The 15,270-nt window shown below is 40.0% G+C and overlaps 1 protein-coding gene across 1 annotated transcript in view; it reads right to left on the bottom strand.

Annotated features, from left to right (window-relative positions):
• The window catches only part of itga9 (integrin, alpha 9), a 57,794-nt gene extending 42,800 nt beyond the window's left edge, over positions 1–14,994 (bottom strand). Inside the window, exons 1-11 of the mRNA XM_024296510.2 lie at positions 14,229–14,994; positions 13,956–14,083; positions 12,561–12,667; positions 10,582–10,705; positions 8,881–8,948; positions 4,838–4,964; positions 3,572–3,657; positions 3,429–3,491; positions 2,916–3,053; positions 1,668–1,773; positions 556–650 (exon numbers count right to left, since the gene is read on the bottom strand). Of these exons, the coding sequence (XP_024152278.1) occupies positions 556–650; positions 1,668–1,773; positions 2,916–3,053; positions 3,429–3,491; positions 3,572–3,657; positions 4,838–4,964; positions 8,881–8,948; positions 10,582–10,705; positions 12,561–12,667; positions 13,956–14,083; positions 14,229–14,404 (1,218 nt within the window). The 5' untranslated portion in view covers positions 14,405–14,994. The remainder of the gene's footprint in view (positions 1–555; positions 651–1,667; positions 1,774–2,915; positions 3,054–3,428; positions 3,492–3,571; positions 3,658–4,837; positions 4,965–8,880; positions 8,949–10,581; positions 10,706–12,560; positions 12,668–13,955; positions 14,084–14,228) is intronic.
• Between the last annotated feature and the right edge of the window lie 276 nt (positions 14,995–15,270).

Here is a 15,270-nt window from a genome sequence, read left to right as displayed (position 1 = left end):
GGACAGTAGGTGGCTGGCTGGATGTTGCTTCACAGTCTGTGTAAACTGTTCCAACTTTCATCTCACAGACAAAAAAAAATCTCCTTTAAATATTGGATTCACATGCACACATACGGGAGCTGTGGGTGTTTAGGTGGTCCGGGCCCATAGAGGGTCCTAGAGAGGAGCGGTTGCATCCTAAGGGGAACACAGATGTGTCTTGCAGTTCCCTTGAGGCTTTTATAGCCACCTTTTAAAAATGGAACGTACCATTGTTGTGCGTGTGGTAAGTGTATCTTGAAGTATTTGTAAGCCTAATGGAAGTTGCACTATGTAAGGGTGATGCTGCAGGACACGACTGTGTCTCACCCTCCTCATCCTTACGTGTTGTTTGGGTGTTTGCTACAACCTGTCGCCCGCCCCGCAGCATACCTATAGAAAATCTTTTTTGCTTTATGGGCTCAGCTAATAGTCAACAATCTAGTCCACAGACTCCCAAAGAGCATAAAATCACAATGCAATCAATTCTGTAAAAATTCCATTAATGCAGATGTTGCACGATGAAGTATTGCTTACCATGGAGTACGTTTGAGTAATTCCTGTAGCTCCCCCATGGTAAATGTAAACAGCTCCTGCATAGTCGTCCTCTTTAGGAGCCCCTATGGCAATATCTGAGGGCAGAAAACAAAACATAACAGCTTAGTTTAGTTGCTTTCATTGACCTATTTTCTTCTAGCAAGTCAAAACCTGAGAAACACGCTCTGAAAGTTACATCCAATTGACAGTTAACTGTTTTTAGACGTCGTAAAACTTGAGTGACCTCTAAGAGAATGGAAACAAGACCATAAAGTGCACGAGCACTGAAACTGACACCCCTCTGCTGCCTTCAACACAACGTTCATGCATGGACTTCCTTCTATAAACCCAAACACTTCTGTGTCATGTGGTGCAGAAAACCCAACACAAATACTCCTAAATTAACTGCACAGTAGTTAGTTTATAATAAAGAGGCAGAATTAAACGGCGTTGTCATCTGCGTGACTCTACAGCAGCTCTCGCAAATTTAACGGTGGTGGTTTGGTTGTAAATAATCATCTGTCATTCAGCGAGTGCGCCTGGCTCTCTCCGCAACCCAAGTGCGATGAGTTACAAGATGACTTATGCTTCCCAGCTGCCATCTTTCCCTCACACACACACACACATGCTGTGGTGCCAGGCTGCAAGCCTGGAAGCCAGGCCCACACTGAGATGAAACCAGGCAGAAGCTTCCAGTGAGGAAGATGGATGCACCGGGAAGACAGACAGCTCAAATGTATGTCTTTGGGAGAGGGGGGCATTAGATTCCTGGTTATGTAAACATATTTTCACATTTTCAGATTTGAAAGGAAATATATGGGAAAATAATTGGACCTACTGTCATCTAAACCAAAAAAAATATCCCCATGCTTGTTAAATTATGGACAATAAATCACAAATTTATAAGACTTTATAGAAAGAATATAAAACACTGCATCAAATGCCATCATCGAATGGTTTCCATTATGTGGATTGTGGAGTCATACCCATTAGAAAAACTATAACAAAAGTGTAAATACAAAATAAAACCCACGAGTTTCATTTTAGACCTTTTCTACAGCAAATCTTCAAACAAAAGCTTTTAAGACACCTTCAGTTAGATTTTTACCAACCTTGATAGCCGTCATCGTCTATGTCTCCAATTGCTGCAATGCTTTCCCCAAAGTGTGCATTGAAAGCATTGTCACCAGTCAAGACTGCATGCTCCTCCATCACGCCCTGAAAACACGAATAAACACAGTTTATGGGTTAGAAAACTGCCTTCAACTTTAATGCTAGAGGGTCAAATTTAACTCAGCCTGAAAATAATGTTTTTATCTCATAGCTAACTTAATACATTTTCATATCCATGGAAATACTGTTTGAATTATTTTTTTGAGTTCACAGATGTGTTTATATTTCCTGTGTGACAAAATGAGTAACTATAAAACATAGATCTTAAAAACTAATAGAAGAGTTCTTCTCCCCCCAAAAAGTTATTTGATTTTATATTTTTAATATAAAATTAGTGGTGTTACTGGTCAAAAACACTACTCTCCTTTCCATTTTGTGTCATCTCAAGCAGGACCTTTAAAAGAAGTCATGGAAAGAGCATCTCAAAAGTTGACTTGATGTCGGAGGCATACGACCCAGAATATCTTGTAACCCCCGATGTCATTTTGAGAATGTCATGTCTTGGTGCTTTGCATTAGGTGTCAAGAGGGCTTGATAAATGTTAAACGTCACTTTTCCTAGACTTGGATGTGTGGTCTTGCTCATTCTAAACCACATCCTCAGACACATCCCCTCAGCTTAGCTTTCCTCTGTCTTCAGGATCACTGTCATGACAATCTAGTACATCAGAAATGGGTAAACCTCTTGCTCATGTTGACTCGTGATCCCTCAGAAGGACACTCATTTCTCACCTATAACCTGCTAAGATATGCCAATGTTTATTTGTATTCGAAATACATCACAAAGGCACAAAGCTTTAAAGTGATGCATACAGTCAGTATACTCTGATGGGTCACATTTGACCCGTCCTTTTTTTTTTTTTGGGGGGGAGACATTTTGAATTTACTAATATAGTGAAATGTTGAGTTAAAATAGTTACTTCCAGAAAAAAAGCAAAGCAAAATGTACTATTTATAGGCCTAAACTTGAAAACGGGTCAATTTTGACCCAAACACAAAATAAGGGTTAAAACCAGCCTTACTTCTGTTCTGAAATGATGTTACTCTAAAAGTTTGAACCATCATGCATTCAGTCTGGTTTTAGGATGATAAAAAAGACAAAGTTGTGTGTGGAGGAATAAAAGATAAAGATGAATAATTGAATTAGCAGCAGAACCACACTTGGGTTGACAAACCCAGCCCACTTACATTGCCCTTGCTGAGGTACACAGACACTTGGCCCTCATCCCGGAGCTGGCTGTGCATGGGTGCCCCCACCAGCAGGTCTGACAGGCCATCCTGGTTCAGATCAACTGCACACAATGAGGAGCCAAAGTAAGAGCCCATCTGGAACCAAGTCGAGCCACAGAGCAATGGGTCAGATCACAGGCACTTCTGATGCACAAACTGTTCCTGCTTTAAAATCATGAAACTACATTTATGGAATATTTAAACAGCTTATCTGAGAGCATGACTGCATTAGCTACCTCCCTGGTTTGGGTTTGAGAAAAGCAAGATCCTGCTCTCACACTAATACAAACCCACTGTGAACAGTGCGGTTCTGACAACAATACAGACAACAAGAGGCAACTACAGTGCATGACTCTTGTAGCAGACAAAAATATGTTTGCATGGTTACTGAGGACACACTGACCTGCATTTTAACTTTAAAACAAAGCAGCTAAACAATTGACAAATTCATGATCACATTCTAGCTCGTACCATTTTCCCTGAGGCTTGAAAACTCTTCACCAAAAATGGATCTTCGATTTTGAAAATGTAAACCTGCAAAAGAGAAAAAAAACAGAAGTTTCAATCATGAGGCTTTAGCATAAGAGATGTCAGGCTAAAGTTAAAACCCTTACTTTTCCAACGCCGCTGTGCTGAGGCGCCCCTGCAGCGATGTCTATCACATTAGGGGAGGAGAAGTGTCCAGCCGCCACAGCATAACCTGCAGAGAGACAACTATGAGCTTTCTGTGAAACAGAAAACTAAAGAAATACATCAAACTTTCAATTAACCATATGTAACCATTTGTATCATATTTGATAGACACATTTCTGAGACCTTCCATCTCATTATCGTGGTCCAAACTTCCCTTAAAAAACCCATTGTAACTGTTTTACCCTGTAGTTCATCATCATTCCACTAGGGGCAGTACAAGGGTTTTTTCTGCTCTTTTCAAAATGGCTGCTTCCATGAAATCTCAAAAAGACTTTTGACGGGAAACGTTTTGCTAAGTTTCATAACTTTTTGGTGAGAATTACTACAGAATATTAAGGCCACCATAAAAATAAAAGAAAATAAAATTCAAAAATAATAATAAAGTTATGAGAAAAGGTTTTAAAATTGTAAGAGAAGACCAACATATTTCAAGGACAAAATCGTAAAATTTATTATTTAAATTATGATGATTTTAGAGGGAAAAAGTCTTATTTTTTCAAAATTAAAGCTTTATTTTAATGAAAATTAAGTTGGACATTCACAGAAAAGCAGGGTGATGTGCATCCCATATCTCTGAATTGTCTTGATGTCCTCTTAGGGGCTCCAAATATTTTAAAAACCAAATGCAACAATTTGTTTTTGAAAAAGCATGACTTTTTCCTTGTGAATTACTTTTTTAATCATAAATTTACGACTTTATACTCAAAAATTCTTGGTCATAACTATGCATCTTTCTCTCATAGTTTGCTTTAATATATTTGTTTAGTTTTCTTTTCTTATGGTGCCTTAATACTCAATCGTAGAGAATAACTCATCTATTGTTATTCATTTTCAAATAGACTACTTGCTGTATTGAAAGAATGCAAAATTTGTTGACAGTTAATTATTTCTAATAAAGTTAAACCATGTTAAAAATGTTTGGATCAAGTTTGAGACGATGGGTAAGTAAGGTTCTTTTTATCCTCACATCAACATTTTGCATCTTAAACTGACATTGAGCAAAAACAGACAAAATCACCCAATAGATCATAACTGATTAAAAAAATATACATTACAAAGTTTTTAGTGGATTTCATTTAAAAAAAAATATTGATTCAAAAAAATGAGTTATCCATCAATTCTTTGATGTAGTGGGCTTTACAGGGTTAAGAATCACAGAAAAAGCCATTTTCTGGTGAAGCTTTTACCAAGGTAGCTGTATCCATGAGAGTCGATGCTGTCCCTGGGGCTGTAGAAGGAGTCAGACGTCAGATTGTACACTTTGATGGTCCCAGTCCAATAGTAGGACCCCGGAGCCCCCATCACCACCAGCTCCTGAGAAGGAAACCCCCACATCTGCTGTTATAAAGGCTGTCTGCACTGCAGTCATTTGTTTCAGAAAAAAAGGAGAAGAAAACACCGCTGGGTGGATGTCTGGTTAACCGTCGGCCACAGACTGGTTTGTGATGTCTTCCCTTCAACACACATCCGGCCTCTCGCCTTTGATGTGACAAGGAATTCAGAACTGAAAGCCATAAAATCAGTTGTACACAGTTTTTCAGGGGAGACGAGCTTTTCTAAAGACCCCTCTGTTTGAGTACACATCGCCGCAAATGCGGTGGTCATCCGCATGTCAGTTAGCGCTGCAAACTACAAACAAACAACAAAGTCTGCGTCTGACTCAGCAGCTGGCCTTCCCTGCGCCGTGGCGTCACACATCTGGGCACCACCAGGGATGTGGCGCAAAGTTCAGGCAAGGATAAAGCCTTCACAGCTGGACTTTTTTTTGCCTGAGATTCCTCACATTCTTTCAAGAGGGGGGCTACTGCTCAAACACTAAAACAGATCCACTCTGACGCCGTCCATCCATGAAGCAGGTTAGATGATGTCTCTTTCTGACCTGGAGGGTCATCATCAGATAAGACACTTTCTCCCTCCTAAATGCTTAGACAGTTCTTATCAAGAGTGAATCCAAACATGAATATTATATCATAATAAACGCAACAGCTGTGGAGTTTAGAATCGTCATGCAGTTTGTTTAAAGTCATTAAGAAGGCGATTTCCCTCACTACTGTGAGCGCCGATAACACCAGCGAGCCCAAGTTCAAAGCAAACATGTCGAAGCCCCGCGGTGAAATGCTAAAGAGGTTATAATAGAGATGATTTAATAGCAGTAAAACTGAATAACAGTGACGGGAATGCAGGCTCAAATTATTTTCACGACTAATCTCGACCGCGATCGCTCTATTTATAATTTAATCTCAACAGTTGCTATCTTAGTTTTAAATAGATCAAACATCAAGTAAACAGATCTAAAAAAGACTTCTGTGACTACAAAGAGGACAAACTAGCTGTAAGGAAGGAGCTGCTTTTTTATCTCCTAAAATCACACCAGAGGTCACATTAATCAGACCTTTATCTGCTTCTGACGATGGAAGCACAATCCAACACCTTTAAGCTTGTTATCAGGAGACCGCTGTGGCTTTGATATGCAGAAATCCTCATGTATGACAGAAAAAGCTGGATTTTTCCAAATCATTTGGCATCTTGTGAAAACTTTTCCTTTCTTTTTTTTTTTAACTTTCTCTAGCTTAAAAACAGATACTCTGTAAACCATCCTCACAGGATTAAAGGCTTGAAATAAGATTTCTTAGAGGGAAAACAGAGTCGAGATCACAAAGAGCACAAAATGCAAACACGAAAAAATACATTTTTACTAAAAAAAAAAAAACAGTGCATTTGCATATATAATTCCTTAAACAATTCTTTTTTTTTCCTCTTTCCAAGAAATTTGCCGATGTTGATAAATCTGTTGGTGAAAAAAGTTTTAAAATAATAAAGAATTAAGGAAGCAAAACTCCCACAAATATACATATCTGAGCTACTTCCTCAAAACAGTATTATTAAAAAAAAAAAACTGATAGTTTAACAAAAACAACATCTGTCTTCTACCAAACTCTTTAGCAGGCGGGTCAGATCATCTCTCCATCCTGTGATGACCCTTCTGCAATAAAAGTCCAGCGCTCCTTTTCCTTCAATCACCTGACAGAAACGTAACCGCCAGGCTTTTTCCACAGAATCAGCTGGAAAACTGTTTATATATATATAAAAAAAAAAAAAAAAACTTTCAGGAAATACCAAAAATACATTTGTAGGCAGAAGATTAAAAAATCATTCATCCCTCAAAATGATGAGTTGTAATTATTGACTGAAACCTTTTTATTTAACTTGTTGTAACCAAGATTCAGATATATATTTATCTGATATAGGCTGAAGAATAATGTGCTACAGTGACTTTAGGTAATAATTTCATATAATATTATATTTATAATGATATTATTTAAAAGTGTTTTATCTCTAGAGAACAAATTATTAATTATACTCAACTACTATGGTCTCAGCTTTCATTTTAGAAACTTCCAGAAGCAGAATATGCACTATTTAGCCAGATATAAATGCTTATTGGATCTATATCTAATCTTATCTAAATTTCATGTCAACATTCTCTTCTGAGTTTACAATGCATTTATGTAAAACAAATGTGGCAAAACAGAAGATATCTTACACTGACTTCCTGGTTGAAGGATGTTTAAAAATGACTCTAGATGGTTTGTTATGAAAGCAAATTGCTCCATTATAAAATGTAATCAAAAATAACCTTTTCTAACACACCTGGTGTCCACATGTGTAGGCATCACATATGAGTTTTAATACCACAGTAGTTAATACTGCTATCAACTAACAAAGATAAATAACAAAAAAGAAATTAAAAAGGCAGCTCAATGAGTTAATAAAAAATATTAAAAAAGTAATTTTCTTATAAGACAATAAATTCCTCCAATCAAAATAACATTTTACAAAACAATAAATATAAATAAGGTCTTTGTAACATGTAAATGCCTTTATAAAGCTAAACATATTTTATAGTCCACCTTTACTGTAGGGGGTTTGATGAACTGAATTATTTCTTTTAAGATGTTGAAAAAGCATTGGCCGGGCCAAAATGTCCCAGCTCTGAGCCCTCAGTAACAGGGAGGGGAAAGGGGGGTGGGTGGGGTTGTGTCAACAGTCACGGCCACAACTTATAATGAACTCCTGCCGCTCTGCAGAAACTATGTCCCAGAGAATGACATGGGTTTTATGATTTTGGCAAAAAAATGCCCTAATAACAGATTGCTAAATAATTAAAAGTTGCCTGGGAACACTTTGAAAAAAGATCAAAAAATGTTTGGAGTGGGTCTTCAAAGGGGGCGGAGGCTTTGACTGAACAGAAGTAAACAGAAAATGTGAGTCACAAAAATGCAGTGGAACATCTGGGTAAATTATGGTCTTTGGTGTCATGGGTACAGGGTAAAGAACATGCTAAACGGGTTTTCTTGAACACAAATTTAGCTCAATGTGTTCACACTAGACAAACAGGGTGGGGCTTCTTCTTCTTCTTCTTTTTTGCTACTGTTTCCAGAAGCATGTTTGCCACCTACAGTTGAAAGAGGTGTGGTGGGAACTGTTGAAGCAGTGGAAATCTGGTGAATGTGGCTCCAGGCTTTTTCTTTTACAGTTCCATTCTAATATATGAAGACTTGGTGTCATAGAATTCCGGCTGGGCACAAACCATGATTATTAATTTCTCCTTATGATCAATTCTCAAACGGTTGGCACTTACAGAAATGAAAAGAGACGCATCCATACATTCTAATTGGTCAAAGTTTGACCTGGTTTAACTTTTAATGTGCATTTTGTTTGTAGAGCCCCAAAACAGTCTAGACTTTTCATCAGAAGTGACCACTTGAATGCACGTTTCCGAGGCAGGTGTGAATTTAGCATTTGGAGGCTGTATTGATTCAAGGACACACAAAAAAATGCCTTGGGAACTTGAGCCATAGAACAGAAAGCAGAAGTTTTTCTGTACTTTTGAGAGCCTTTCATGTAGGAATCATGCCTCACTGCTCTCTACAAAACAATGACTCAATGGCAGTGACACTTTGTTTGTATACAAGAATGTGCATTTACAGCAAGAAAAGTCTACAGTGACCATGTAAGCCTTTGACTTAACAAGTATTGTTTTCAGATGTTTATGTTATTTTTGTATGGAAGGAAACCACAGCAGACCCTCTTCAATCATTACTGAAGACAGACCTGACTGTTGTTGTCCAGACAACGATGAATCCACGTTAGCAAACATATGTTCCTCCATTTAGCACACAGAAACAGAAAATTCATCTCATAAAGATGAACAGCCGCTGTTACTGACCTCTGTGAAGACTCCTGCTATCCCAGCTTGGCACGAGCCATGCTCTTCCCCATACTTCTGCTTATGGTCTGCAAGAAAAAACAAACCACAAATGATTTCACTGTGTGCTTGAGGCAACTTTTACTGCAGTTTTCCCTGCATTCCATATGGAGCTAGTCAAAGACCCCGTCCCATCCAAGAGGAATCTGGGGAAAGAAGGCAGAAAGGGAGCAGGGCGCAACATCACTTTCATCAAAAAACACTTAGACCTTGGAAAGAAAAGAGCTGGTGTGTTACACAAACATGGAATTTGATTTGTGTGGAAATCACAGCTAAAAAAATAAGTGCGTGAGTCTTTGACAGAATCAAAAGATATCAAAGTTCATTTTCAAGAGTCAGATCAGTTCATTGTTTTCTATGTGCTGCATTTACAAACACCAACAGTTAGTGGAGCAGATAGACTTGATGAAATGAAAGAAAATGTTTTACTTAAAGTAATATGTGCCCTAAAAACAAGCCACTTTTGCACTGACGAGAAAACATTTTGTTTGTATATGAGTGATGAAAAGTGCTTTTGATGTTTTAAGAGTAATCAAGGTGGGAGATCCCTGAAAGCTAACACAGACCAAACTGTGAACTAATCCTAATTCACCTGTCTAGATCTGGTGTCTGAAACGCCTTCAGGCCCACCAAAACAAACCTGGACCAAAGGGTCTCAAAGCTGGAATAACTTCATTGTTATGCATGTTTGAAATTAAAAACAAGTGGAGTCCATTAGCTGTATATAAGAACTGGACAGAGTGAGTGTGATATCATCTATAGTAAAATGGCTTACTGGTACTTCTGGCTCCAACCAAATGAAATCAGTTCAGTTGGGATTTTTTTCTTGATGTGGATGTCTTATGGTGCCAGATATCATCAGTAAGCAATGAGTCGGTCTGAGTCAATGTTTCCATGACAACCACTCTTGCCAATCAAGAATGAGTTTGTTGGAAGTCCACACGCCTACCACTTATGGCTCTGGAGAATCTGTCAATCATTTTGAACATTCATGTGAGGCCACCGACTTTTATTGAGAGGTCTGATTGGTCAGTTTATTACTTGGATAACTTGAAAAAAATACCATGAAAAAAATTTGAATTATTAAGAACATGTTAAAAAAAAAGGTCTAAGAGTAAGAATGGTTATTCTGACAAATAGAACGACTGAGTAATAGCTGTTTATTTCTCTATAAAAGTCTATAAGAATCAGCGGGTACTTCCTGTTTGGGTCTCAAGGGGAGGGATCACTCAGTCCAGTTTTCATATACAGTCAATAGTAGAGGCAGGTCAGTTCAAAAAGTTATCACAACCTTGTCCCACTAGTGTTTATTGACAGATAGGAGCCACTGAGTTTGAACTTCCCGGACGTATGAACCTATAAACTCATTTCAAATCTGCCCAACACAAACTGGTGGGTCATGAGACCTTTCCAGCCATTGATTCGCTTCAATCATTGATCACAAAAACCTTCAGCGTTACAACTATTAATGCTAATACAGAAATTGTACGACATTTTTCCATAGCTGCTTGTATCAGGGGCTTTACATTTATTGATTTTTTTCTCTAAATGTTTAAAAATATGTGCTAATTTTTTGTCTCAACTAGTGTTCGTCCCATAGGTTACTTATGGGAATAATTCAAACAAATAATTACTGTTGAATATAACAAATTCTTACTGCACCTTCATAACAAGGGATAAGCGGTTTGGTCCTGCCCTGAAGCGATTCAGGGATGATGGCGCAGTATCCGTGTGGCAGGATGTGTTCCGCGGCGTAGTACACGTTCTTCCAGCGGTGGGCACAGGCCTGCAAAGGTGAAGAGAAATACGCTGATTTGACCCTCCGCTCATAGAAAACACAGACCAGTAGGCCGGCCTCTCCCAACCACGCAGATTACTGCTGCTTTTTCCGTGCTGAGCTGGAGTCGGCGCGTCTCTGCGGCTGTCAAATGATCGTCGATGAGGAGGGGGAGTCAAGCACGTCGCTAACCATACTGCAGCAGCCACAGTCTGCGGTGTGAATGTCTAAGCTGCAGCCTGAAATCAGGGTTTGTCAAAGAAAACCCTCCTCATCATGTTTTATTGATGTAATCATCAGGCTTTAATTTGAAAACAGCTTCAACCCAAGAGTTCAAACCGTGCAAAACTGATGAGAAGAAGCTGCTTCTGTATTATTCTGCAGCTGAAACGAGCCGACAGTGACAAAACAAGATTACGTTTCAGCTTTTGTTCCAAAATAAAACATTCCACAGATCAGTGAGAGAACAAGACAATACAGACTTGATTTTGTGCTGAGCAGGACACAGAAATTTGTGAATGTGGTTATACTTTAGGGTCCCCGGGGGGAGTGGGGGACGATGGAGCTCCTGTGGCTCTGGAGACTGGGCAACTTAATTTCCTCAAAAAAAAAGAAAGAAAAAAAGAAAAAAAAAACATCTCCCTCCCCTTCATAGAAACATAACACACACAGCTAATCTAAATGAACTTTGGGGCTCCGCCGCTTGTGAGCATAAACACAGCATCAAATGTCAGTCTGGGGAAAGATGCTAAGAGGACGAAGAGCTGGGCTAACAGAAGAATAAGAATTAACAATCAGTTGACATGAATTTACGCAGCAAACGCAGCTGACAGCTTGTAAAGAAGCACATAAAGCTGAAAATGTGAAGTCTGTGCTGTTGTCACGTTCCCGTTCAGCTTCAGGGATCTCCGTCATCACAAACAAAAGCCTTCACTGAGAGGCAGAGATGAAATCACCACTGCATACATCTGCCAAACAGCCGTTTCCCGTTGGAGAGCCCGTGCAGATCTGGATCAGGAACATAGAAAAACCCGGTCACAGCAACATGCGGCTTTGAAACGCCACCTCCTCTGTTCCATCAGGCTCCTGTCAGAGCAGCCGAGGAGCATGCAGCTGAAAGAAGTTTGGGGTTGGACAACATTTTGCTCACCTTTCCAACACTGACAGCCCCTCGTGTTTGAACAGATTGACTGAGGACTGAAACTAAGTGTTTTGGTCTGAGGTTCACGCCAGAACATTCCACTATGGTTCAGAAACGGCCCCAAAAGGAAAACCCGCCGGAATGAAGACGGAGAAATAGCAACTAATATTCAGGCACATTCACACCTGTCATAGACGTTTCGAGAGTTGCCCAGCCAACAAACTGTCCACTTCTGCCCACCACAGGAGACGGGGGTTAATATTTAATGAAAGGCTGCTCTTAGATGGGACCACCACGGCGGGGCTGAAGCCTAAACAAACTCTGCCAGCTGCCCTATGATCTCTGAGCAAACACTTAGCCAAGCACGCCTGGGATTAGCACCATTCTGGTGTCTTTAAACCCTGCCCCTCCTCGTATTTGTATAAACTATCTGCTTTGACAACCAGTGTTCCCTTCAAGCCCTGCAAGCAAACCTAACGGTTCACAGAATTATGTAATCGCCCCGTCAGTTTCTCTCATCTGCAGAATATTAAGAGCCTAAACTTTGAACCGTCTTGATTCTGTGAGAAAGTGCAAAGAGAATGTACCAGACTGGAAAATTTCTTGTAATTTTTCACCAAGAGAGTAATGTTGGAGCCAGCTGTGGCTCGTGATGCAACATTTGTAACAATGATGTGGGTTTAACCCAGACATGTGAGGCACACGCTCTGTTCACAAACTCACCAGTATTTTGCCGTCGGCTCTGTCCTGACGGGCCAGGCTGACCCCCATCCACTCATCATCCCGGTCTCCTTGGCAGGTCTTCCCACACGTCTCCCGGGGCTTGTTTCCTGAAAGACAATAAGAGCAGTTTACAGACGTTGAATCATCCGGACAAAGGATGTCTCGCCACTATAGCAGCTTGTTAGAAATGATTAGCTTTTGGGTTGAATGTGCAAAAGATTTTTTGACAGTTTGATAAAGAAAATGTCAAAAAAAGCAATAGAACTCCACATGTAGGGTTTTTTTTTTTCATGGTTCCTTCTAACGATTACCTCCATAACTACTGCTGATGTCAGAGGAAATGCTTTAGGCACCTCACATGTTTAGGTTCTAGTTTATCATGCAATATCATGAGAGAAGCATCTGATTCCATATTCATTCTACAGCAGATCAGTGACCTCGAACATCAACCCAGAGCCATAAAAGCTAAGTTAAGCAAGAATCACGCACCAAATCACAAAAACTGACCTCCTGTGACTGAATTAACCCCATGTCATTTGGAATAAATACTTAGAAACTAAACAGTTGCATTTTTCAGAGCTAAAATTTGACAAGATGTTATAGTACAATTTTTTGGCTCACAAAACTGTTAACAATAATATTTCTTTACTGTTCTCTTAAGTAGATTAATGATGATTTGACAAACTACTCAGCTCCAAGTTTATTTTTTCTGAGTAAAGAAGAGGAAGTCAAACTGTAAAGCAGCTGCAAGTGAAAAGATCGGTGCACAAGTGTTGCTAAATATCAGTGTTTACTGAAAGTGATTATTTGCATCTATGAATTTGCATCTCCACTTCCACCAAGTGCCTCTTCATTTGAAGACATAGCTCACACAAACAGACATTAAAAGCATTTTCTCGTTTGGGTCCAAGGAAACCATTTCCCATAAAGGATATCTCTGTAACAGTTTGTTTTCTACTTTGTGTTTGTTTGTTCTGGTTACTCATTGACTAACGAAAATGTCAATATCAAAGCTACTCCCTCTTGAGTACAAGAACAGAGCGTGATGGGAGGTTTCAAGGACCTAAAAGGAACTTTTTTTTGGCTAACACGCTTGGAAAATATTAGTAGAAACATAAATCATAGAAATGAAAATATGTAGGGACCCCTGCATACAGACCCACGGTGCGTCTCCATACAGAAAGGTCTGTAGTGAAGTCTGAGAGGAGCAGGACGAGGCTGCATCACTCGGATAAAACAAAACAGATGCTTGGAGTGTGTGTGGGCTCTGCAAATGTGCACATTTGCGTGCTACTAGATTGGGAACTTTTTCGGTGGTTGTGTAAGGATGCGCGTGGTCCTCTGGGACAAAAGTGGGTGTGTGTGGGGTTGAAGTTCCAGGCGGGGGTGACTGACCTCTCCCCAGATCCATCTCTGTGCAGCGGCGCTCAGGGTTGCTGTGAACTCGGCACTTGTACACCGCGCCAGGAGAGCGCACCGAGCCGCTGTAGGAAGAGTTCGCCCGGGGCGCTCCAACTATCACCCTGCGGGCGCGAAACGGGGAACAGAGAGAGGAAATAAAGCTGCGTTTGCGCAAAGGGAACATATGGACACACTTTCTACCAAGACTGTGGTTGGATGTTTCCTCAAACGCGAGGAAATGAAACTTCTTAGGACCCCCAGACTCACCAGCGTGTGTTGTCATGATAATGTTCCAGCACGGAGTAGCCAAAAAAACTAGACTGAGGTCCGCGGAACACCAAAGGATGTTCCAAGTCTATATTATAGGAATACGCCACTGAAAAGGAGAGACAAACATAAAATACGTGGTGTAGTCCCGTTATGTGTCCCTTTGGATGAGGCATCCTTGCGCGTAAAAACCGTGCGTAAAAACGCGGCCAAAGTATCCAAAGTATTAAAAAGAGGAAAAACTTCTACAAAAAGTTAAAAAACAGAAACAATCAGAGTATATTTTAGATTATTCTTCTTGCGCACAACATGTAGGCTGTGATGGCATGACCGAAGGCTTTGATAGAAGACTCCACGGTCCGGTAAATAACGGTGCGTCAGCTTCTCTCCATTCTGTGTCTATCTCGGGAAGTTGTCGCTTGTAGGCTCCCTGTCGTAGAGATAAATGCAGTCAGGCGGTCAAGTCAGCGAGAGAAAACCTAGAAAGAAGCTAAACTTTTTCAAAAAAGTAAAAGCATCGACGTCTGCGCAATGAAGACTGTATCCACTGGTGTTTTAATGTGAAAGGGTAAAACCGGAACATGTGTGCTTTTAAATCACAGCCCCCAAACGCGCGGTCACGAACGGAGACGGAGGGTTTTGAGGCGCAGAGCATCACGTTTCACCCGTGGGCTTTATTGGGGCTCCACTCACAAATGGGCAGAGTGCGCATTGCTGCCACCTAGCGGCGATTAGGAGGAACCAGCACCAAAGGATGATTTTAAACCTCATTTCTCAATCAAAATGAAAAATTTAAGCATTAAAGCATGCGCTATGGAATCAATACAAAACTTTTGGCTTCCAACACACAAGGAAAATGTTTAATTTATTGAAAATATGTTATATAGAAAGATTTTTCTGAGATTTTATTGTATTTACTTTGACAAAATGGATATCCGAGGCTAATTTTTTCACTCTTCACAAACAAATATATTCTTTAAAGTAGATGTTTCAGCAATTTTGTCTCTTTCCATTCTGATCCGAGCAGGATGTTGTTCAACTC

The sequence above is a fragment of the Oryzias melastigma genome, linkage group LG15 (assembly GCF_002922805.2).
Source record: "Oryzias melastigma strain HK-1 linkage group LG15, ASM292280v2, whole genome shotgun sequence".
In the NCBI taxonomy this organism is placed as follows: Eukaryota; Metazoa; Chordata; class Actinopteri; order Beloniformes; family Adrianichthyidae; genus Oryzias; species Oryzias melastigma.
Note: the sequence above shows the minus strand (reverse complement) of the source record. Positions and strands in the feature narration are given on the sequence as shown.